The sequence below is a fragment of the Carassius gibelio genome, chromosome A16 (assembly GCF_023724105.1).
Source record: "Carassius gibelio isolate Cgi1373 ecotype wild population from Czech Republic chromosome A16, carGib1.2-hapl.c, whole genome shotgun sequence".
Lineage (NCBI taxonomy): Eukaryota > Metazoa > Chordata > Actinopteri > Cypriniformes > Cyprinidae > Carassius > Carassius gibelio.
This window is the reverse complement of record NC_068386.1, coordinates 24392465-24416908: the sequence shown is the minus strand read 5'-3', so window position 1 is coordinate 24416908 and position 24444 is coordinate 24392465. Positions and strand designations below refer to the sequence as shown.

At 38.4% G+C, this 24444-nt stretch overlaps 3 protein-coding genes across 3 annotated transcripts; 1 reads left to right on the top strand and 2 right to left on the bottom strand.

Moving 5' to 3' along the window:
• The first annotated feature begins 2184 nt into the window (after window positions 1–2184).
• On the top strand, window positions 2185–3810 carry clec3ba (C-type lectin domain family 3, member Ba). Its single transcript, XM_052619366.1, has 3 exons — window positions 2185–2403; window positions 2616–2708; window positions 3305–3810. Exons 1-3 carry the CDS (start codon window positions 2241–2243, stop codon window positions 3703–3705), a joined length of 657 nt encoding a protein of 218 aa, XP_052475326.1. The 5' UTR covers window positions 2185–2240; the 3' UTR covers window positions 3706–3810.
• A 15-nt stretch (window positions 3811–3825) lies between these two features.
• cdcp1a (CUB domain containing protein 1a) lies at window positions 3826–14018 on the bottom strand. Its single transcript, XM_052619365.1, has 9 exons — window positions 13653–14018; window positions 11564–11770; window positions 10100–10420; window positions 9669–10019; window positions 7605–7802; window positions 7107–7484; window positions 6640–6993; window positions 6436–6517; window positions 3826–5512 (listed from the first exon to the last, which is right to left on the bottom strand). The coding sequence occupies exons 1-9, from the start codon at window positions 13723–13725 to the stop codon at window positions 5131–5133; spliced, it is 2346 nt and encodes a 781-aa protein (XP_052475325.1). The 5' UTR covers window positions 13726–14018; the 3' UTR covers window positions 3826–5130.
• A 3616-nt stretch (window positions 14019–17634) lies between these two features.
• On the bottom strand, window positions 17635–19662 carry LOC128030167 (transmembrane protein 158). Its single transcript, XM_052617649.1, has one exon. It carries the CDS (start codon window positions 19029–19031, stop codon window positions 18369–18371), a length of 663 nt encoding a protein of 220 aa, XP_052473609.1. The 5' UTR covers window positions 19032–19662; the 3' UTR covers window positions 17635–18368.
• Window positions 19663–24444: the final 4782 nt, after the last annotated feature.

Genomic DNA, 24444 nt, shown 5'->3' with positions numbered 1-24444 from the left:
AGGCGGATCTAGATTATAGGGCTTGTCTTTTTCAATGTAGTAATCAGATTTTTGTGAATGTGCAAGACTTCTGATTCATTAGCCGCTATAGGTAAATAATAACAAAGTGCAGTAAAACTATTTGCACAACAAACCAGAGTGTGACAGAAGACCCGACCTAAAAAAGTTTCCCCTCTGCTTATTTTCCAGTTTTCCTCAGTCCTTTTTTTCCATAGAGCTGAGTCCATGGATCCCCTCCTTCGCCCATGGATTCCTCCTCCTGCTGGAGCAGAAAGGACGTTCTCTCGAGGACCATAGGAGGCAGTTCCTGTAGCTAGCCCATCTCACCACCTACCTGGACGACACGCTCCATGTGTTCTATAACGCCAGCCTCAACAAGGCATGCAGAGTGCAGTCGTCTGAAGATGGTCCTCGGGAAAAATTCACCACATTCGTGGAGTGGACTCTGGCTAGAAACGTGTCACCTCTCACCATCTGCCCCATGGAGGATCTTGCCAGGTCCACTCTGGACCCAGAGCCCAGCCCACCATGTCCTCGATACGCAGAGCGCATGCCTGAGCCCCCCGGTGACGGAGAGCCAGAGCCTGCCATGACTGATGAGCCATCGCCACATAAAGCGACAGAGCTGAGGATCGTCGTGGAGCCAGAAGCCGTGACGTCAGACCAGGTTTGTGAGCAGGCAACACTGCATGCAACAAGGGATACGGGCAGGGTAAGAGCGGAGAGGAGCTCTGCCCCCTGCATCATGGCTGAGGGTGGGCAGAATATGGAATGCCAAAAGGGCAAAAATGAGGAGGTGGATTTTTTATTTTTTTTGGACTGGGAATCTGAAATAGAGGATGAACTGCCCCCTCTCCTCTCTACGATGTCTCCGTTGGTTCTGTACTGCTCTCCTTCGTCCTTGGTTTCCTCGTCCAGCCCTGAGGGGGGGCTTCCAATGATCCAGTGCCTGTTCCCGAGTTAAGCCCAGGAAGGGCTCCAAGCCCCAGATCTCACTCCAGTGCCTGCTCCTAGAATGTGCCCTGCTGTGGCCTATCCTCCAAAATGCCCACCCTACCACCCGCTCCTGCCTCAGCCCACCATCATTGCGGTGCGTGCTCTGCGGGACTTAACTCCTCCAGCGCCATGTTTGGAGTCTCCCTCAACTCCGCCTCCAGCCTCCAAGACCTGCCTCAGGCTCCACCTCCTGGCGGCCAGTACTCCTCCATGGCTCCTCCCACTGTTGGCTCTACTATGGGCCGTTATGGCTGTGGCCTGGGTCCTGCTCCAGATCCTCCTGTCTCCTCACGCCCCCCCCCCCCCCCATTGTTATCTGCTTTAGTGAAAAATCAGCAATGGTAACCAAAGAGTTAATGGTAGCTATTGAATCTCATAGTATTTTTTTTTCACCAATGACAAACAACTGTTTGGTTACCAACATTCTTCAAATTATCTTCTGTTGTCAAACCGTTGTCAAACAAAATTGTGGCAGTTCAACAAAATGATATGTAATGAAAAGTAATTTTTATTTTGGGTGAACTATTATTTTAAGTCAGTCTGTAAGTGCACAAGAGTCTTGACTAGAAAAAACTGAAGACTGGAGTAATGTGATGTAAATCACAAAATAAATTACATTTTACAATCTATTCAGATAGAAAACAGTAATTTTAAATTGCAATAATATTTCACAATATTAAAAAAAAAAGTATTACTGCCTTGCTTCTTAATTATAATTTTGACTGGTACTGCAAAACTATGCACCTCAAGCTGAAATTTACGAAAAATACTCATGAACAGAGAACAGTTCATGTCATAAGTAACTGCTGCATGTGCTTTTAGTCAACACCCATAAATGTTTTTCATTTATTATTCTCCGCTTGCCAAGTGTCTGTGAGTGTAGAGACTGGACAGATACAGACACTCCACCCAGTTCAGATGCTGAGATCATAGCACTGATGTCATGCAAAATTATAAACTCCCGACACATAAAACCTGTGCTACAGTGCAAAACAATAACACAATAACAAATACAGCATCTTATTATTACTAATAATTATCAACTTTAATAAGATGCACTGATAGACTGATTTGAAAATTATTGAAATGATGCATGCAAAACAAGGTAATACTGTAGTAGTAATAATAATAAATAAGAGTAATACTGTAAATAACAGCAGAGATGTAGCCCAGAAGAGGCTTGTTGCTCTGTTGAAGAGGCTGGTGAATGAGAGTCATGTGTTGATCATGCTGTTGTGCAGCTGATGATGGGCAGGATCACTTCAGTGTGCTTCGAGTCTCAAACACGTCCAGCTTCACGTTCAGTGAGGACGATGGATTTCAGAGCTGTGAAGTTTGTTTTCTGTGTGGTCTGTCTGGTGCGCTGCAGCCCCGAGCAGAGCTCCACAAAGAAGAACATCAAAAAAGGTAAAAATCATTCTTTTACTGTCTAGCTACAAAATGTCTACACGGCATAAACCATTTCTAGAATTTGTGTTTTGATGCCATTGGTAGTCGTTTTTAAATATTCTACAAAATTAGCTCTTTCTTCTATTTGTTTGAGTTTTTAAATCAGTAAATTTGAACCAACATTGTTTATGTATAATGTGTAAATCTGTGCTTGTTTGCTGGCGATGAAGAGAACAGTGCTGCCATCGAGGAGCTGAAGAAACAGATGGAGCAGATTGTGCAGGATCTGAATCTGATCAAGGAACAACAAGCTTTACAAACAGGTACTGAGTGAAGCTGCATCATACTCATATTGAAATTATTATTACAAATAATAACAATAAACCCATCCAAATTGTGGAAGCCAGGTGTGTCCTTGAACTTATAGTGAAACATCAACTCTAATTAAATATGTGTGATGTATTATAAAAAAAAAATAATAATAATACTAAAAATTGTCATGATGTAGCAGCAGTGAAGTTTTACTTCAGTTAAATGATTGACACGCTGACACACAACAAGAAGCATACTTCAAGTTTAATTTAGGTACAACTAAGATACGCTCAAGTATAATTAAGTTAGTAAGTATACTAAAATCAGTGTAGTTGTAATTTGTATTGCAACTATTGTGAACTATACTAGAAGTGAACTTACAGGTTAGGGTTACTGTTAGTTTTCTAGCTAACTTTGATGTATACTCTCAGTAAACTACTGTTGTTATACTGCAAGTTTAAGTTATATATATATATATAAAATGCACTTTACTCTTGGAATATTTTTACATTATTTGAAGTCTGCAAGTTTTTTTTCAATATATACAGTTAGGTTTTGAAGTACACCTGAGTGCACACTAAACGTATAACTTTTCTTTGCTCTTCAGTTTGCTTAAAAGGCATCAAGATCCCAGGCAAGTGTTTTCTCGTGGACACAACGAAGAAGAGCTTTCACCCAGCAAACGATGACTGCATCGCTAAAGGAGGAACGCTCAGCAGCCCTCTCTCTGGAGACGAGAACGACCAGCTGTATGATTACGTGCGGCAGACCGTGGGGCCAGAGGGGCACATCTGGTTGGGTGTGAATGACATACTAAAGGAGGGAGAGTGGACCGACCAGACGGGCTCACAGATACGCTTTAAGAACTGGGAATCAGAGATCACCCATCAGCCCGACGGAGGACGGGGCCAGAACTGTGCCATCCTGTCCAGCACGGCCAACGGGAAGTGGTTCGACGAGGACTGCCGTGGAGAAAAGCCGTCTGTCTGCCAGTTCAACATCGTCTAATCCATGATATAGAAAGATGGATTACACAGATATTTGCAGTAGAATGTGTAACAAAAAGATCAGTTAAAGTTACATTATGTAAGATTTTTGCATTAAAATATCCAAAAACCAATAGAGCAATTTTTGTTGTTGACTTTGTTTGACTTTACTTCATTATCACAAATACTGCCAATGTTTAAACTCACATATTCACTGCGTCCAAAATCAAAGACTTTCCTAAAGAGTAACAAGTCTGAATTCATGATGGTATTAAAAAAACAAAAAAACAAACTGTAATTCAACCAATCCGATGACGAAAATCTCATTCATACATTGTCATACAATCAGCTGGTGTCCCATTGAAAGTTAGCCTTAGGGGTAGACCTTTTCCCCCAACACAAAATCGCCACATAGTAAAACATTTACTTTTCCCAGAGATAGAGTTGGAATCGTCCATCGTTGATCTTGACACGTAAAGGGTTAATTCACCCCAAAATGAAAATGATGTCATTAATTATTCACCCTCATGTCGCTCCAAACCCAGAAGACCTTCGTTCATCAGAACACAAATTAAGATATTTTAGATGAAATCGGAGAGCCATAGACCGCAATCCAACTGAAATGTTCCCAGTTAAAAGTGTTATTTTTTCGAAAACAATTTCAGTTTTTTTTCGATGCTACGAGAATCCTTTTTCTTGTGCAAAGAAAACAAAAATAATTTACGCAACCATTCTTCGCCCTCGAGTTACATCTTCGGCCATTTTGGAGAGTATTACAGTGCATACACACGAGTTCCCCTAAGTTTAAACAACGCTGAATACATCCAATACGTTCTTGGGTGCTCTCCAAAGTGGCACAAGACGTAAGAAGAATGGGTGCGTAAATTGTTATTTTTGTTTTCTTTGCACAAGAAACAGGATTCTCGTAGCACTTTATATAACTGAAGTTGAGCCACTGATGTTCACATGCACGGTTTTACTGATGTATTTACTACACTTCAGGACCTGGCAACATTTCAGTTGCACTGCTGTCTATGGAGGGTCGGATAGCTCTCAGATTTCATCAGAAATATCTTAATTTGTGTTCTGTAGACGAACGAAGGTCTTATGGGTTTGGAACAACATGAGGGTGAATAATTAATGACATCATTTTCATTTTTGGGCAAGCACACACTACATAATTTTTGGCTGGATTTTGATGTCACAGATGGATTTCCAAGGTACAAGGCCCAATCACAAACTGTTTTCAGTCATATTTCCATCTTTTTCAAGAGAAACCATCTCTTTTCAAGTTGTAGATAAATAAACATACCATCTATAACGCAAGCAGGCTGTTCACACATAAAATCACTAAATATAAAAACATCGTAGATGGACAGCTAAAAAAACAAAAACAAACAAACATTCGTTAAAAGTAGAAAATTTGATTTCATCAGGACCTTTCCCCTCACACAAACAGTCTGGTTTCATAGTTCCCTTCCTCTTGGGAAGTCTTCAGTGAGGAGGATGTATTTGATTGTCCCTGAACATAACCACACAGCTCATCGTCAAACAAGGCGTTGCTTTTAGTGACAGGGTTTTCAGCGTTTCTGACTGGTAAAGCTGGGGCACTCAGAGGTGGATCACTCTCATCTGTAGTGCCTTCTTTATATTCTTCTTTTTCAGCATCATCTGTAAGCAGATGGCTGTATACTAGAGTTTCATCGATGTATGCGTAAGTGTGAGGATCCTCCTCCTGTGCTTTGGGGATGCCATGGAGGCCTGGAAGGAAAGCATGCTCACTGGGATTGTAGACGGACACTGGGGGAGCCTTCTTCCTCTTCTTCTTCCTGTGTGATATTAAGAATGATTTGTTAAAAATCAATTATGATACAATACTGGACAGGGTTTCAAGTGTGAAGCCCAGTTCCCCAACAAACCAGTGTAGAATTATTATCTGGAGACTGAATAACAATAATTATCAAAATAGTATCTCACTTCAACTTCAATCCAAAATGTTTGAAGTGGGCAAAATTAACTAATAAAATTGCTATAACTCTTGAACGGAATGCGATATTTCATTAGTGTAATTGTCTTGACAAACTGGCATGCAGTGTCTTTGTCCAAGGTGCCATTAATGTCTATAAAGACACTAACATAAAAACATGCCTTGCAGCAGCTAGAAGGGTAACTCGTGGCCCCAAAAGCCTGTGAGAAGTTTGAAAGAAATCAGCCACAAGGGGGCTCTGTAACCTGTTTAAATAATGATATATTATACAATATTTCACATGCATTATTTCATTATGTAAAGTGACATATTAAAAGTATCATATCTCCTCATTCTGAACATCTTCGCCTCAAGAATCACTGCTATCATTCAAATCATTTGTTAAATATTTGAGATCATTTAAAAAAAACTAAGACTACGAAACTAGCCCCTGGGGTTTTGCTCAAACTTTACAAAACCAGTGGAGGGTAAAATTCCAGACACCCTAGATCAATAATTACCAAAAAAGAACATTTGAACTGTATTATTTGGTTGGCTATAAAAGCATTAGGTGTTACCCATATTTTCTATTATACAAAACTATAGTTCCTAAACGAAAACTCAGACCTTCATGGCAGGCACATATGACATAAGATTGTAAACAAGCATGAAAATGTATATGAGGATCGGAAAATAAGTGGTACTATGATATAGCCTTAAAGTTTTTGAGCCCCAGTAATTGCTGCTTGCAGCTGTATTTAAAATATGTTTATGCAAAACTCTCACCTGAGAACAAACCAGATCCCAACGGCTGTTACAATCACAAACACAACTCCCACAATACTCAGGATGATGCCCAAAAGCTTACCTGAAAACATGACAACACACAATTCATTTCACTTTTTCAAGAGTTTCTCCTGTATTACATGGGAATTCGAGTGGGAATTTAATGAGCAGAAGAAGATAAGTTGCCATTTAAGGTGGTCTCACTTGAGCTGTTTTGCAGCGTGATCTCCATCATCGCCCTGAAGGCTCCTGTCGGTGACTTGCAGTTAGTCATGTTCAGGTAAAAACTTTCTGGAACCAGGAGATCCTTAATCTTCTCATCTTTTTTAGTGCTGTACAGCGTCTTTTGAGAGCGAATGGTCTGCACTGCGATGTTTGTGTGCACCTCCTTACACTTGGGCTGGCTGACATTTCTGAACTTCACACTGCTTTTAAACTGAGGCTCCAGGTTAACAATCCAGGACACGGTGCTAGACGCTTTCATGCCAGACGGCCAGGCTGGGGACGCCAACACCGTAGGGTTATCCATTTTTGGAGCCACAGTGAATATATAGTGCTCTGTAAGAGGAAGGCACAACAATACAGACTCAAAAACTGATTTTGATATCTAGCCTTGTTGATATCGGAGCAGGTACACTACCGGTTAACGGCTGTATGATGAAAGCACTTACCTGATATGTCTTGTGTAAATGAATAGGTTAAGAAGGGTTTAGTTGCCAAATTCCGGTCATTGAAACTTGTGACGGAGGCAGTTATAGCAATCTTGGATTCACGGATTTGGATTTTCTGAATGGTTCCCTTTGGACAAAACTGCCCAAGAGTGATGCCAGAGGTAACGTGGGACACATTTAGGAGGAGGATGCTGTTGCATTTGTCTTCAGGCGGACAGTAACGCAGATCTCCCGCAGGAGACTGCAGCTCCACCGCACTGTTCGGAGGACCTTGAAGGATCCAGATGATCGTCTTCAAAACCCCCGGGATACACTGCTGCTCGTAGTTGAACGTTAAAGGGAATGGAGTGGAGGCACAGTCTCTCCATTCTTTACATTCTGTTGATAAAGAAACACAAAGTAGTGTGATGAATAGAGGAGTATTTCATTGTTGGGGCCTTTGTTGAATCTTCTGAGTTCAGTGTGAAGTAAAACTCCTCATATCACAGAGTTGAGTACCTATGGTCTGGCTGACAGTCAGCTCTACTTCATCCTTGTTACAGTCGAAGGAGTTCAGGACAAAATGTTTCCCTGAAGCGATGGTGATTGTGTCCATTATGACCGAATCCAGTTTCAACACACAGGTTGACTTGGGATCCTTTTTCTTCACATGTATCTGTAGTACCTGGTTCTCAGGCAGATCCCCTTCACATTGTCCTGCCACAGTCAGAGGAACAAGAAAGAATAGATATATAAACTGTATATGAAATAAGGTAAGGCATAATGTGCAGTCAGTCGGTCGTTTTAACAAAATAAAACTTACAGAGTGATAAAAAGATAAAATAATTACACACACACATTACTGATTGAAGTTTAAATTATTAGTGGTCGACCAATGAGGGATTTTCAGTCGAAATTGAGATTTATGCATCATCTGAAAGCTCAATAAATAATTTTACCATTGATGTATGGTTTGTTAGGACTAAATACTGGAAAAAATCCTCTTTGAAGTTGTCCAAATTAAGTTCTCAGCAATGCATATTACTGATCAAAAAATAAGCTGTGATATATTAACAGTGGGAAATTTACAAAATATCTTCATGGAACATGATCTTTACTTAATATCCTAATGATTTTTGGCATAAAAGAAAAAAACAATTTTTGTCTACTGCTACAAATATACCCCAGAGACTTCAGACTTCACATATAGTTTGCGATCCAATGACAATGTTCTGAAATGTGGACCTGACAAAGTGTGTAGGTGAACACTTTTGTTAACATGACAGAACTGAACATTGTTATTGGCCAAAGTTGATATTAGAGTGTGCAAAAATAATCTCCAATTCATAGATCCTGCAGATATTGTTTCCATGCACAGGAAAGCGGTTTATTCTCGGGTTTTCACAGAACACAGCAAACTGCACTTTCATTACGCCATTAAAGGGATTAAAAACCTGGATTTCTGTGATAGAACTGAATTATGTGGTCATGTAAATGCATAAGCGGTCATTTCATGATTATTCATGAACATTTCAATTTGTACCACAAAGGTACTTTGTCAAATATGTTAGTCACTTTATCCATGTATTCAACACATTCTTTCTGTATGAATCTTTCATGCATGATTTTACACAAATCAAGTTCACAGTGTGTAAGGGAACAACAGCTTTAAAAATGTCTGAGCTGGATACATTTAAACCTGACTCTTGCTATAACTTTAACATTGATGTCACTTTGACATGATGAAAAATATTTAAAAGATGAAATAAAAAATATAAAGCAAAAACCTACAGAATATAACTGAAAGTAAGTTCATTTAACTCAATGTTTGTCATGATTGTCTGCTCAGTGTTGAAACACTGTCTGAAATGAGTGTTGATTCAACACACAATCCTTCCCCACCCTAATCAAACAAGTGAAACAGAAAGGTTAACTGAAGTAGCTTAGAAAGCACCTCCTGTGAAACCCGAAACTCTTCAAAATCAACTGAAAATAAAAAAAACTGCTCTCTTCACATATCCTGTGTTCATGAGTCATTGCCTGGAACTGCTTGGGTTTTCCATAATGACACAACAGATGGCGCAACCAAAGTACGGCCTTGTGTAATCAAAGTAGATCATTAAAGATATAACAATCAATCAAAAAGAATAAAATATGCACCCTTCTAGACCCAGTGTTAGAGAACGACACTGTCAAAAGAGTAACAAGCTGGTGGTTACACTGTTTACACAATAAAAAATTGGACAAATCAAAAATTACGTTTAAGAACAAGACCCTAAAAGGATTTTACTAACAGAACAATCAATCTCTGTATTAAAATATAATAATAAAGCTGTGTTTTCTCACTTGAAAGCTCTCTCTATGAAAGAGTGGATTGCTCAGTGAATATGCATCCAGAGCAGTTAGTATTTTGGCTTTTATTCTTCATTCATGTCGTTTTTCCCACAATAAATGAATAATAATAATAATTTAAGCCAGGAACCATTGGTTCGGAATACCATTACCCAATACCATTACTATAAAAGCACATACAGTATAAATGTGTAGTTCTAATCATGGAAACCATTCATGTGTGTTACGTACCCTTGCTTCTCTTGATGGCAGAGATCTGGAAGTGCACCATCAGGTTTTGTGGCCCAGATATTCTGCAGTTCTTTATGGAGAGGTTAAAGTTTCCAGGCTCCACCGACGGCTGGCTCACATTCATCAGTTTCACCAAAGGCTCTTTGCCCTGCCAAGTGTACTTCATTTTAGGGATGTTTTGAGACTGGAGGCATGTTGGGACAGTGTGGCTCAGAATGCGCACGTCAGTGTAGTACGTCTGGGGAACGGTAAAATACCACATCGTCTCGGTGTTCGCAGGAAAAGCGTTTGGGGTAAAGAAGTCCTGGGTTGAACTCCTCTCTGGGAGCACAACATGGAAATTAGCCAGTGCTGTAAAACAAAGTATTACATTTCACATACATGCCGACCTTGTTTAGACACTTTGTGCTTAAATATATACGTTTGCTTACAGTTAATGAGACGTCCCAGTGACACACCGATAAACTTCTTGTCCAGAGCTCGACCTCCAGACACTTCCAAAGACAGTTTTCCAGCATTACGCACATCGACTTGTCTAATAGATCCATTCTGACAAAACTTTCCAATGCTGACGTTCTCCACTGCGAGCATGTAAACATCTGGGCAGCTGTCTGTGGGGGGAATCTGCCGTAAACCAGTCCTACTGAAATTCAGATGTAAGCTCTTTGTGGCCGGTGGCTTCAGGTTCCAGATGAAGGTGCGATTGAACTTTTGCAAGGCATTGTGTTCTCTGGGTTCAATGTCATTCATCACTGTGGAACAAATGAGCTTGTCAGAGAAAGACTCCAGTGGATTCATTAAGCTCACAACAAGTGAGCATCTGCAAGCTTATTTGGGAAGACACCAAAAGTCTGTTCCAAAGCATTCAAGATTTAGCTCCGTTTTTGTTGGAAATTGCATTTTCAGCTCTATGCTCAAGAAGTGGTTAACAGTCAATAAATGGACTGTATGAATATAAATTTAGTAGCATAGATAATGTAAAAAAATACAAAAAGTGTCAAAGGATGCAAAAATTTTAATAAAAACAAAATATCAAACTACAAAATAGTAAATTTCATTTTCAGCTCTGTGCTCAAGAAGTCAATAAATGGCCTGCATCAATATAATTTAATAACATAAATATATAACATACAATGTACAAATACAAAAATGTAAATAAAAACCAAATATTATCAAACTACAAATTGGTACAATTTAAATAAACATTTAAATAAAAATATTTGTAATAATTATATAATAATCATTTTCGCCCACCATGTGAGGAGCACCAGAGGGTTAATAGATGGTCTTAATGCAGATGCTAAGATGATTAAAAAGTACTGAGAATTTAAACAGAAGTTGTGTACAGTTACAGTTATTATGCATTTAACAGGTTTATAAAAGAGAAAGATTTCTGTCTAACACTTTACAATAAAGCTCATTAGTTAACATGAACTAAGAATGAACAATACTTCTACAGGATTTATTAATCTTAATGAAAATGTTTTGCATTATTAAACTCAAAATGTTGTGCTTATTAACATTAGTTAATGCACTGTAAATTAACAATGACTTAACTAACAATGAACAACTGTATTTTCATTAATAATAACAAATATTAAAAACATTTTATGTTTTACATTTATTATGCATTTAGCAAACGCTTTTATCCAAATTCAGTGTAACATTATTATGTGTTCCCCTGGGAATCGCCCCCAGAACCTTTTGCGCTGCTAATGCAATGCTCTACCACTGATTCATTCACCTTATTATAAAGTGTTAACAAATGTCTAAATGAAAGTGTAAAGTAAAAAAAAAAAAAAAAATATATATATATATATATATATATATATATATATATATATATATATATATATATTTTTTTTTTTTTTTTTTTTTAATCTGATAGCGCTCACCATTATCTCTGATGATCTGCACGGTGAACACTTTCTCTGGCTGTGAGCAGCTGAAGGCCAAAACCGTCCCACTTCTGAGGACCACAGACGACTGGCACAACTCTTGTGTGTTCTGTCCGATACAAACCTTGCACTGTGTGTTTTTGTCGGCACTAGTAATCCGTATGGTTGTGCCTGCTTCAACATCAATATTGAGCTTTGCACTACCTGAAAAGATGCAGAGTATGAAGGTAAAATGACAACATAAAGATTTGCATGTGCAGGGTAATATTTGTGGAACTGTACATAAGACTGTAAGCATAAATTACATTTGCATGCGCACGAGAAGCTTTGTAAAGGTGGAAATTGTTATTCGTAAGTGTTATTAATGTATTGTGAAACTGCAGCTTGATACTAATTCAAAATAAAGATGATCTGTAATCTTTATATATAATAATTATTAATAATGTTAACATTATTTGCTTTGGTTTGGCTTTATTTTATCAAAACGATGTTAAGTGAAAATGCTCAATGCTATGGTATCAGAGTGCTATACTTAGTAAAACCTTTTTACTATGCCAATAAAGCTACTTAAATATAAATTTGACAATTTTTCATTTCGTTTTCATTTCAATCATTTATTTTTATGTTTCTATTTATGGTATTTAACACTCAACAGTATATTTAGAAATTTCAGTTTGGTTCTGATTTCTGTCATGTGACTGATCAAGCTAATATATGAAGCAAGAATGAGTAACAAAATGCATTCTTTGTTTCCAGATTTGACTAATGCAAAGACTTTGATAAATATGTCTTTAATAATATCTAAATATATATCCAAATACAAGTAGCTAATTATTTGGGAATCCAAAGTTCCCAGCCACTAGGGAACGTGAATAGAACTGTTGGTTCTATTGGTTCATTTATTATTTAACCAAATGTGTCTTAAAAAATGGATCAGCAGACAGGTGAAAGCATGCATGTATTAGGCTAGTGCAGATTCTAGACCTTTAAGTATCATAAAAATTACAATATAATATTACAATAAACTAATATATCATGTAGCCTGTTGAGGAGGAGAAGGGAACTACACAGCTCAAAATTCAGTAGGAACACAGATTAATGGTACATAACTTATAAAAGATCAAGCTTTAAATTATTGAATTATTATTATTATTATACTGTATGTGAACGTTAAACGTACCATTCCAGTAGCAAGAAAGATCCTGAACTTTAGTTAAATGTCTTGGCATATGATGTGTTTGCTGAACCAATGGAAGTATGCAGATCATATTTATTTTGCGTTAGCATGAAGCTGCAGTTTCACAATACATTAATTACACTTACGAATAACAGTAGAACGCTGCAAAGATTTTTTTTATTGTGCTTGAGACATGATGGACACCTTTACAAAGCTTCTCTTGCGCATGCAAATGTAATTTATGCTTACAGTCTTACGTACATTTCCACAAACATTACCCTGCACATGCAAACCTTTATGACGTCATTTTACCTTCATAAAGAGACTTCAAGATAAACATCAAGATTTGTGTTAAAATGTATGACTATATATATATTAAAAAAAAACACTGTAACCTTTAGCTCAATTCACATATATAATGAACAAAATTATAACATGTATAAAAACACAAACAAAATGCAGTTTAAACGTGCACCCCAAAAATAGCACCGTTAAAATGTGTTGATTATTATTATTATTATAAAAAGTGATAGAAACATCCAGTGAATTTTTATTTGCCAAAATAAAGTACAATAATAAATTTAACACACTACTCTCCCTTTTTTGTTCTCTCAAGAGATGACCACGTAGATTAATTAATTAATCAAACACATCGTTAACCTGTGTATTAGCTATGCTACAATTATTTTCTAAAGTGAAATTTAAAATTAACAAAATATTAGCTGAGCTATCATCATTCATCACGCGCGGAAACCGTTTTAACCCGATCAAACCCTTAAAATATGTGCCAGGTCGAGTTTATTAAAGTTTGATTTCCATTCAAATGTGAGAAGAGCTAAAGGTTAAACTCTGTAGGTAAGAGTCGCAGGTGAGGCGGTTTTGGTTTGGTTTGGTCTGTCTGGCTCTTACCTGTGAGCTCCGGGAATGACGACAGGAAAAACCCAAAAAGGAGTGAAAAGCACGGAAACCGCCAAATTCGCATGACTTTTTAACATTAAAACTCGTTACAGTGAGCTAAAAATGTAAGAGTGTGCGCCATCGACGAGACAATAAAGCGTCTTCCTGGTTTGCGACGGACTTCCACGTTACTCATTAATATCCACGCTACCTGTGTCAGTCCGAGCAAGTAAATCATCGAAGAACCCGCAGAAAGTAGCTCGTGTTCACTTAAAAACTTGATCTAGAGAATAAAATGACCTGCTTATAGTAATAGTAGGCTAATTTGGTAACCCAAGTTAAGTGTGTTAGCCCCGCCTCCTCATATTTTACAACCTCATTCATCAAAACAGGTAAGTGCTGGTCAGAACGGAAAAGAACCTCTTTCTCTTCCCAGAACGATGTCAATGTTACATGTAAGATAGCATTTATGTACAAAAGCATGAAAACGCTTCAAGTTAACTTCACACGCAAATATCACATTAAACGAAGTTACTATAATTCATCTAAAATGTCTCATTGTATTTAGATGCAATGATTTAGAATGATTTTAAAACCCCTTTCTAGGCACCTCCTTTTTTGGCATGGAGACAGAAATGACATACCCAAAATAAAAAGGTTTCTGCTCATGATTCTTTCTGACTAGATACATATTCAACATATGTTCACAAAGCTGACACTTTAAAGTTTACTGTTCAGGAATCAGAATCACTCAGACTGTTATGATAATAGAGATATATAAGCTCAAACATAAAAACAAAAATAAAAATATTAAAAAATATTTTTTAAATGTATTTAAAAAATGTGTTGATGTAAGATATGAGTTTAGAAATAGAGTGTAGCTAAAGCCACAAGTCTTTCAAAACTTCATTAGAAATTTCATAATCTAATCTGTAAAACTGTGAATTTTATGAAATATTTTCTAAGGCCATGTCATGTGTGTTTTTTAGAGAAGGCAAATCAGATTGATTTATTGCCCTTGTCATCCCTGTAAGATCTCACATGTAAACTCTTCTGTTAATTTTGTATGTGTGTTGGCTTTGCAAAACTCCCCATTCATGATTGAATTGTTCTCACCAAACGAGTCTTTCACACCTCCGCCAGGTACGACACATTATCCGCATTATTCTTTTATCATTATTCTTTTGTTTTTATTCCACCTTTATTAGCCTTGATTGTGGTTTTTCAGGCTTTACAAAGCAACAAAGCAGCGATCTCACTTCAGTCTCTCTTTGCATTTAGCCCTTATTTATCAAAAGTCTTAATATAAAAATACAACAAAACATTTTCTTACGACATTGACGTGAATTATTGTGACAAAAATGCATTATGAAGAAGAAAAGCACCTGCTATTAGTAGCATCGGAGCTAACGTTAGCATCAAGCTACATCAGACAATTTATGAAATTATTAGTACACTTTTACTCAAAACTCACTTTAAACCCCGATCGAGTGTTTCTAATAACTTCCTTTAGCGATCAGGGGTGGAATTTGGTCGTTTACTGTTGTAAAAACATATTATTTGTAGCCTTTTTCATCGCTGCACAAGTTAGCATTTCCCATGTACATTTTCGATTTTTTTTTAATAAAAACGCCCCAGATCTCAAGAAAATCTCATACCAAGCTTTACTATCGTAATCGCGGGTTTATTATTCGGATATTTCGTGTATACAGAGGTGTTTCAGTGTTGTTGTGAGCAGATATGAACCAGGAACTGTTCACGAACCATGTGACACGATCTGACGCTGTCCGGTTTTGGGACTGTCAGATTGACAACCCAAATGTCCAATCAGAGTCGGTCTGGGTCACAGCTCGAGTACACGGAAGCAAACAAACAGAGACGGCTCTGGCAGAGGCTATTTATCATCAGATCGTGTAAATCAGTGGAAAATGAATAGAAATGACGATTCTGTCTGAAGAAATATGAAGTAAACATCAGTAAATATATCCATATATCTCCGCAGATATGCATCTTTTGTCTATAAATCCTTATTGACGCTGTTCAGTGAGTCTATGTGAACACAAATAAACCGCTCTTGACGTGACTGAATATGAGTGAGTGGTGAATTTCTATTCAAAATGGGGCATAATACGGATTTATTATTTTGCACTCCTGACATAAATCACTAAATATCTGTCACTGCAACAATGTTGTATCAAAATATTGGTCAAATATCGAAGCTAGAGTCTTTAAACTTTCAATTGATGCACAGTTTGTCCAGATCAAGTAAGAGAGTGATGTTTAATGTGCTGTGAAAGTGAAACAATAATAAACTGTGGCCGTCGGCGATGTTTGCACGTAAAGGGGTTTTAAAGGCAAATTCATAAGGCTGTTAAGTGTTAGATTTTTCAATCAAGGTGTTTTGGCATTTGAAATATTTTCTGCTAAATGCAATGCAAGGAGTAATAAAAGCCAATATTTTTCGAGACTATGGACCAAATGGGAAAGAAGGAGCCACCTAAGAAAACTAGTTGCAACAAAAACCCTTTTATGACTAACAATTTTTTTTATTTCCCCCCTGCTCTGTTTCAAATGGGCACAGGCCCAAACCTGTTATTCTGTTGCTGCCTGCCTCCCGGAAATACATTGCTGTATCTTTGTCCTATATAAGAAATGAAACCAACTATGTTAGTGAATGCAGTGGACAAGAAAAAATCTATACACAGCAAAGGCATTTGAAAGGTAGAAAACATACATTCACTGCAAAGTAATGCCTTTAGCATTATTAAAATTCAACATGCAACAACACAATAACCCTAGCAATTCAGAGTTGAATAATAATTACAGTTGAGGAAGTGATTCCAAGGGCATTCATGTCATGTAATGTAGCCTATGTAAACTTTGTTTTTATTCATTCCTGCTCCTTCCATTGGCATTATTTCATTTAATCTTGTTTTATTTTGAATCTTATTAAAGGGTATTTATCAAAGCATTGCGAGGATTTAAGCCACTGTGGCATCACCCATTTTGACTAATTTACATATCCTCTCAATGCAATGTCAAAACTTGATGAAACTTGATATGCACATACAACGGCTCATTTTAAGGAAGCACACCAAATGACGTCACAAAATGACAATAGGGGGCGCTACAACTGAAAACCTTTCACAACTCTGTAACAGTTTGATCAAGGAAAATCAAGTTTCGTCTTCAGGACCAGGGCTGGCCCGTAGGGGACGTAGCTAGTTGCCTAGGGGGCAAAATGACTTGGGAGAGCTGCAGAACAGAAATCATTTTAGTACTGATCAATCATCAAACTCATTAAAATAATGTTAGAATAAAATAAAATTGACGTCAACGAAAAATCGTAAGATTTGATAACATGTCATGTTGGACTAATTTAAACACTTTCTGCATGATGAGAATAATACATCATCATAATGCATTAATTATGCATGATGCACATAGTTTAGCCATATATGTGCTTTTAAAGTATTATTTCTAAAACATTAGTGAAAAAATAAAAATATCAGGGCACAAGGCAGGAAGCAATGCAAAGAAGAGGAGTTGAAAAAAAATTATATAGAGGTAAAAATCACAAGTTGATGACTGTGTTTGCAGAAATCTAAAATCTCGTCTACTGCACCAACTGAGTCTGGACCGGCCCTGTTCAGGACACTTGCTTACCAAATTTGGAAAAATCAGTTGTACAGATCAACAAAAATGATCATGAGTAGCCAAATTTCAGCAATTTCGGCACAAATTAAGGTTGATTGGAACACCTTTTTCCAGTCATTTCAATTGCAAAAAGTGTCCCAATAAACCTGAATACATAGATATAAGGTAGCCATGCAATCCATATGAGCCATTGGTGCTGTTTGGACCCCAGTGTTTGCCACTTCCTGCTTTTGCAGTGGATTTCGTATAATTTCTGTGAAATTCTAAGAGAGAGAGATAGAATCTGACTCTACTGAACTCTGGTAAATAAATAAATAAATAAAAACCTCCACAAATGAATATTTGATGCATTTATTGATAGGCCTACTACAAATAACAATTATGACAGTCTATAAAGTATAAACCTTATACAAAATTGTTTACTTTTTACAAATGGATTGCCTCTCACGTTGTCTCTCAAGCTATTGAGAGTTTTCCACATTAATTAATAAATTAATGACAGGTCTAATCCCGAAAACGTTCGGCACGTGCACTTTTGCACTTCTTTGCACATATTTGTGTGACCTCGAATCTAAGCAATAAATGAAATAAGCCTTCTGAGCTGTATTTGGAAGAGAGCGGATCTCTTTCATCTTTACAAACGAATACAAACACAGGAAGTCTCTCTTCAAACACCTGAGAAACACTGGAAAGTTCCCGCGTGTTTTCGTGTGAGTGTACCAACAGCTAGCCTCAAAATGTCTTTACGCACATTACAAAAGAGCTTTTTGTCCTGAGACATACTCCCTATTTTTAAATAAACACTAGAAATCGTAAGATAAAAACATTACAAACATTTGAAATGACATCTGAATATCACATATAATGCATTTCTATTCAAAGCAATTTATAAAAACAAATGAAATCTAATAAAATACCTCAATCCGTCAGGAGATGTAGCTATAACAGCATTTTCAAACACGAGAATAGTTCACGAAGCGCATAAGCGAGTGATGTTTGGCAGGTCACAGGTCAGCTAGTGTAGGATTCCTTCATTAGAAGCTCATGTGAACTCTATCCTGTACTGTTCCATTACCTCTGCCGTCTCTGCTCCATCCCATTGGGCAGGAATCCCGCGATAATGGGAACTGGCCATATGAGGGCAGCGACGCTCCATATGATGATGACTAGAGTCATGAAGCACGCCACCAGTGTGGACTCGATGGGCTTGCGGTTGAGCCTCCAGCTCCGGTCTCCCTTCAGCTCGTCCAGGGCGAAGTCCACGCAGCAGAAGTGCACCGAGTCGCCCGTCTGCTGACCCTCTGACCTGCCCCGTCTGAATCTCCGGTACCGGGACAGACCGCATCCCACGCACAGCCTGAACTCCTGCTGGCCGCCCGTGACGCCCAGGTGCTCGATGTAGACCGGCGAGATCGCCCGGTTGAAGGCGGCGGAGAAGAACGCCTTGCCGTGGCTGTTGGTGGTGTACATGAGCACGTCGCACTGGAAGCCGAAGTTGCTGTCCCAGCGCGCCACGAGTTTGGTGGGGAGCCTCTCCACGCTCACGTTGCACTGCGAGGAGGCTTCGGGCTCCTCCACGGATCTCTTGGAGTAGCCCACATCCACCTCCAGGCTGGCCAGGAGTCTCCCGGAGGAGTTGATGGGCGGCAGCAGCAGGTCCTCGTCGCTCCAGCTGTGGGCGCAGCGGGCGGCAGCGGTCAGAGCCAGCAGGAGCGCGAGGGAGATGCTCAGCATGGCAGAGCGCGCGGGTCCTCCAGGCTCATGGTGGTCTCGCACTCGGTCTTTATTCCGTCGCAGCTGCTGAGCACTCCTTCCTCTATCTGCTCCATCAGTTACGCGTGTGTCCTGTGCGCATCCGTGGACGTGCTGCTTCTGCCTGTGCGCGCGCGGAGAGCGAGGTGACCGCGCGCCACCGCTTCAGTGAGTGACTGTCTGTCTGTGAAGCAGACTTGTGCTCCTTCACCTCACCGCCTCAGCTGCTGGCGTGCTGAGATGTCCTCGTCGATAGGGGTAGGAGGCTTCTCATATGAAAAAGTGTGAAAATGTGGGCTCATGAAGATCATTTCACACACAGAAGATGTAGCTCATGCATTGGAGAGACTGGGGCAAGTTGTCACACGTGGAACTTCCATATATCAGTAACTAGCTATAGAGTCTGAAGTCCAGAAGTGTAGCAGTGGTGTGCACTTTGGTCTCCAACACTTGATTACACTTGATTATTAAGACATAGTCTTATTTTTGTCATATCTTTTAGGTAAGAAGTGAGCATGATAAACTACACCGACAAACTATAAACAAAGAAAATTTTACATGTTCTTAATTTCTGTAATTGAAATATGTTTCTGCAAATATATATATATTTAAAATCTTTTACATTTGTGTCAGTTCATGATTTATTTTCTTTTTTTTTTACAGATTTATTTTAATCGTGAATTCTGAAATTTTACATAAAGTTTGACCCCATACCCTTATTGGAAGGGTCACAAAAGGTCAACATCTGTCAAATGAATAGTTTCTATTCCTATTCTGCCTGGGCATAAATGTTTAATAGTTTTTTGTAGTGCTCTGTAGACTTTGAGGTATTTGTAAATATAGCAAAACAGTCTTAAGCACAATTTTTCTTTTTACTTTTATAGTGTTTCCGACAGGTATCAGTCTAAAAATATCAATGGTGTATTGTCTACACAAATTCTCTCTGTAATATAATTTCCTGTTTAATGGTTTTCACATCACATGAAAACAAAATGCTATGTTAGTTACATCACATCGTATCATAATAATTTAAGATTTTTTTTTCATTTTGAGAATAAAGTCAATAAAAATGTGACATCTGCTTTAGACTCACCTGTGTCCTGAGGGTACATCTAACCAAATATTAATATATTTATGGACTTGTCATATGAGGAATAAAAATGAACCCTTTGAAGTTCAGAAGATGTGATTCATTTTAACGGAACTGTTCACCCAAGAATGAAAGTTTGCTGAAAATGGTCTCACCATCAGACTTTCCAAGATGTAGATGAGTTATTTCTTCATGGGAACAGATTTGGAAACATTTAGCATTACATCATTTGGTGACCAATTAGATGCTCTGCAGTGAATGGGTGCCGTCAGAATGTGAGTCATGTGAATTACTTGTGGATTATTGTGATGTTTTTATCAACTGTTTGACTCTCATTCTGACGGCACCCATTCATTGCAGAGCATCCATTGCTGAGACACTGATGCAATGCTACATTTCTCCAAATCTGATGAAGAAACAAACTCATCTACATCTTGGATGTCCTGAGGGTGATTAAATTTTGAATATATATATATGTTTTTAGTTCTTTAATACAATAAACTTTTCAGTCAGTTTCTTTAAAATTATGCTTATCAACAACAACAAAAAATCATTAGGTACTAAATTATATATTTTTTAATGATAATACATGTATCAAACATCTGTCAGTAGTTGTCTTTAGTCGATGTTTAAATGGCTTAATTAGTGCTTGAATACCACCTCCCGTTTGAAGCGAGAGCCAACTCATGCATCATACACATTACTTTCCATTTGCACCTGAAAGAAGAACGTCTGCCCTGCACTGAACAGATTATTCATCCTCTCACCTTACCTTTCCTTTTCCTTCACACACCGTTCAAATTCCCAAATACTGGCCCCTAAAATAAAATATGCTTCACACAATATGGCAGTGAACAGAGGACAAATGTAAATGACTTTCTTGTTCATTAATTATGCTATAAAAATGTAAATTGCTCCAGTGCCAAAAATGCTAATGGGACCAAGATAAAAGCCTCCTTTGTCAAAGCAGAATGTATGAAAGATTCAGAATTTTTCTTTTCTTTTTAAAATCAGAAAAAAGAGAGAGGCGTATTTGAAGGACCCCCCTTTTCTCTTTCAAAACACACACACACACACTTACGCCTGATTTACTGTAATTAGGTATTGGCTACCAATTGTTTTCCCCTGCCAGTTCTAATTCCTGTGTAGATTAGGCTTTAGATGTTTCATTGATTCCAGGTCTTGCATTTCCTCATTGCCACTAAAGACAGATCATTCCACTGTCCACTGAGAACTGCCACTGTGTTGAGTCTGCTGTAAAACAGTTTGAACTGTAATAATAAAATTAATACGGAGTAACCTAAACCAAAGTTTATTACTTAAAGCCCTGATATACTTACGACCATGCTTTTTGTCGTTCTTTGATTAGCGTAGTATCGAACATCCCAACACCACTCAATTGAATCTTTTCCTCTCAATAACAAAATAAATACACAACAAATATGACAGTAGTGAGAAAACAGCAGTGAAGAAAGCATGTGATTTATAGAGATGTGGATATGTTTAAGGCAGGTCTGCAGTCCTGTCAAAATAGTCATGTCACAGTTATTAATATTGCACTTTCTACAATATTTTTTTTTAAAGCAAGCAGCTTTACAGTATTAAACATGACACTGAGAAATATTTCTGGATTGCTTTACGTCAAAGTTACAGCTTAAATTACGAATATGAAGCAGCTCTCTAATATGTTCATGTTTTTACTTGATCTTGACAGACTGAACTGAAGAAATTAACCAAAGAAGATTTCCCAAGTATAAGAATAAACACAGGACTTAAACAGACTAAATTAATCAAAGAAATGAACACCAGGTATGCAAATTAAACAATGAGTAACCAAGAAAACTATATGAAACTAGGTCACAGAAGAAAAATGATAACCATTCAAAATGAAAACGAAGACAGATGAGCCACATCTCAGACAAGAGACCCAAGGTGAAACCGAATGACGGGAGAGGCCAAGGTGGAGCCACAGACTTGCAGGACCGATGTGAAGACAGGACTTGGCAGGACAAGGCGATGCCAGTGGGACAGAGGAACAAGTTGGAGCTGGAGGGATGGAGGGACAAGGCACAGCCAGAGGATTGGAAGACCAAGGTAGGGGCAGGTCAATGGACAAGGGACAGTCAGAGGAGTGAGAGGACTGACAGACTCCAGTGGAGACGAGGTAATATGTTTAGCTAAGGATAAGCTGAAGGATCGGAAGGTCAATGTGGAGTCCAGAGCTTGGAGGAACCAGTGGAGACTGGAGACACAGGGAAACATCCTCTTCCAGATAAACAGCAGCGGGAGATTGGGCTTGGCTCCACTCCATGCCCTCAAACTCCACTGGAGCACACAGTGTTGCCGGCTCACACACCTGGTCAGACTCTCTGGGAGGCTCAGTCGTCTTCTCTGGCTCATTCATCATGGAATTTTAGGCTCTCCATTTGTGGTGAGCTCTGGTATTGCATTCACTGGGATGGTGTTAGCTGTGACTGGCACTTTTGATATCCATCTCATTCTCGCAGCTTGTGAAGGAGTACCCACTCCACATACCCCATAAAAGTCCCTAGAGGCTTGTTTCTGGGCAAGTGAAATCTTGTTTCCATGTTGAGGCTTGTCTGGAAAACCACACCATGGCCATGACATGCGGAGTCCCACAAGGCTCAATTCTTGCACCGCTCTTGTTTAGCCTGTATATGCTCCCACTAAGTCAAATAATGAGAAAGAATCAAATTGCCTATCACAGCTATGCTGATGTTACCCAGATTTACCTAGCCTTATCTCCAAATGACTACAGCCTCATTGACTCCCTCTGCCAATGCATTGATGAAATTAATAGTTGGATGTGCCAGAACTTTCTTCAGTTAAACAAGGAAAAAAGTCATTGCATTTGGAAACAAAGATGAAGTTCTCAAGGTGAATGCATACCTTGACTCTAGGGGTCTAACAACTAAAAATACAACGATACCAAAAATGTAATAGTGTGGGACTGATAACCCCAAATATACAAAATACTCAACACCCAAGTCGATACCATGGTAAAAAACAAAAAACAATACTTAAACATTGCCTCCTTTTAACATTACAAAACACAACATAATTGACAGTTGGCCTTCAAATAATAAATAAAATGAAATAGTTTAGCATTATTAAAAACATGTGCAATGCAGTCAACTTTTTAAGGCACAGCTTAACTGTTGCAGTACCCTGTCATTTTAAGTTATGGCTTCTTGATAACCAGTGGTGCATAGCACAATGCTGTGCTTAGAATTAAAATAACTGACACAGACATTGCAGTATCAAGACTTGAAAACATAAATTAAAAAGTAAAAATATATAGCTTAGTATGTAATCCACCAAATAGGCCCCAACTACTAAGTCAAGAACTTGTATATAGTCTTAATATAAGAAAATCACATGAGAAGTCAAGGAATGTCCAACTCAAACTGTAATGATGTCCACAAAACAAGAAATAAGACCGAATACTAGTATGGCGGATGTGCTACCATTTTTGTAGCTGCCAGAATCAAACAAGAATGTCATCACATGTCTTCTTGAACTTTTTCTTGACCAGTTCAAGATTCTGGAAAGGCACACCAACAAATCTGTTGTCTTGGGTCAGTCTTGACAATCATCCATGAAGTACTAAATACTCTTTCAGAAGCACAACTTGATGCAGCAATGCAAAGTCACATTCGGGCAAACTTCTGATTGCAGAGATAATGTGCTCCCATTAGATTTCCACCAGGAGATTGGATCCTCCTCAGTACTGAGTTCTGGCATTTTGCTGTATACCAGAAACTGTCCATTTAAACAGTCACTTGTGGAAAGCCCTGGAGTACTTCTGGAGTAGCTGTTGCATTACAGCCTTTCTTTTCTCCTTGGATACTCGAAATGAGACATCTTAGATCACTCCACAGATCACTTCTTAGATGGCCTGTCTTGGCTTGAATCCTCTGATCCTTTTGGCACATGGGCTCCACCTCCAATCACCATCATCATCCCTTATTTTATCCAGAATAAGGATTTTTTTGTCTGAACCTTTTATTTCCGTAGCAAATACAGAATCAATGTCTTCATCGTCAAGGCAAGACAGTATTCTCCACATGACTAGTAAAACAAATGAGAGGGTTGTGGGTTTCTCACCACTGAGTGCATCTTTAAAAGGACTTCTTTTTAAGTCTCTAGTATAGTAATGTCCATATCTTTAGGAATAAGGTGCCATTTATTTCGGTCCTCTGTTACTACTGCCAACACAGTTTGCTGCTTCTATAAATAATTTCAACCATATCATGATGAATTTGGGTGAATTCATGTATGAGT

What these genes read in the sequence shown, in the direction of transcription:
- clec3ba (XM_052619366.1), top strand. Translation starts at nt 2,241, where the DNA reads ATGATGGGCAGGATCACTTCAGTGTGCTTCGAGTCTCAAACACGTCCA. An exon ending in AAAGAAGAACATCAAAAAAG is followed by an intron (nt 2,404 to 2,615) that starts GTAAAAATCATT and finishes CTGGCGATGAAG; the next exon opens with AGAACAGTGCTGCCATCGAG. An exon ending in ACAACAAGCTTTACAAACAG is followed by an intron (nt 2,709 to 3,304) that starts GTACTGAGTGAA and finishes TTTGCTCTTCAG; the next exon opens with TTTGCTTAAAAGGCATCAAG.
- cdcp1a (XM_052619365.1), bottom strand. Translation starts at nt 13,725, where the DNA reads ATGCGAATTTGGCGGTTTCCGTGCTTTTCACTCCTTTTTGGGTTTTTC. An exon ending in TGCCATCAAGAGAAGCAAGG is followed by an intron (nt 7,803 to 9,668) that starts GTACGTAACACA and finishes TGACTGTGGCAG; the next exon opens with GACAATGTGAAGGGGATCTG. An exon ending in GGGATCTGGTTTGTTCTCAG is followed by an intron (nt 5,513 to 6,435) that starts GTGAGAGTTTTG and finishes AATATCACACAG; the next exon opens with GAAGAAGAAGAGGAAGAAGG.
- LOC128030167 (XM_052617649.1), bottom strand. Translation starts at nt 19,031, where the DNA reads ATGCTGAGCATCTCCCTCGCGCTCCTGCTGGCTCTGACCGCTGCCGCC.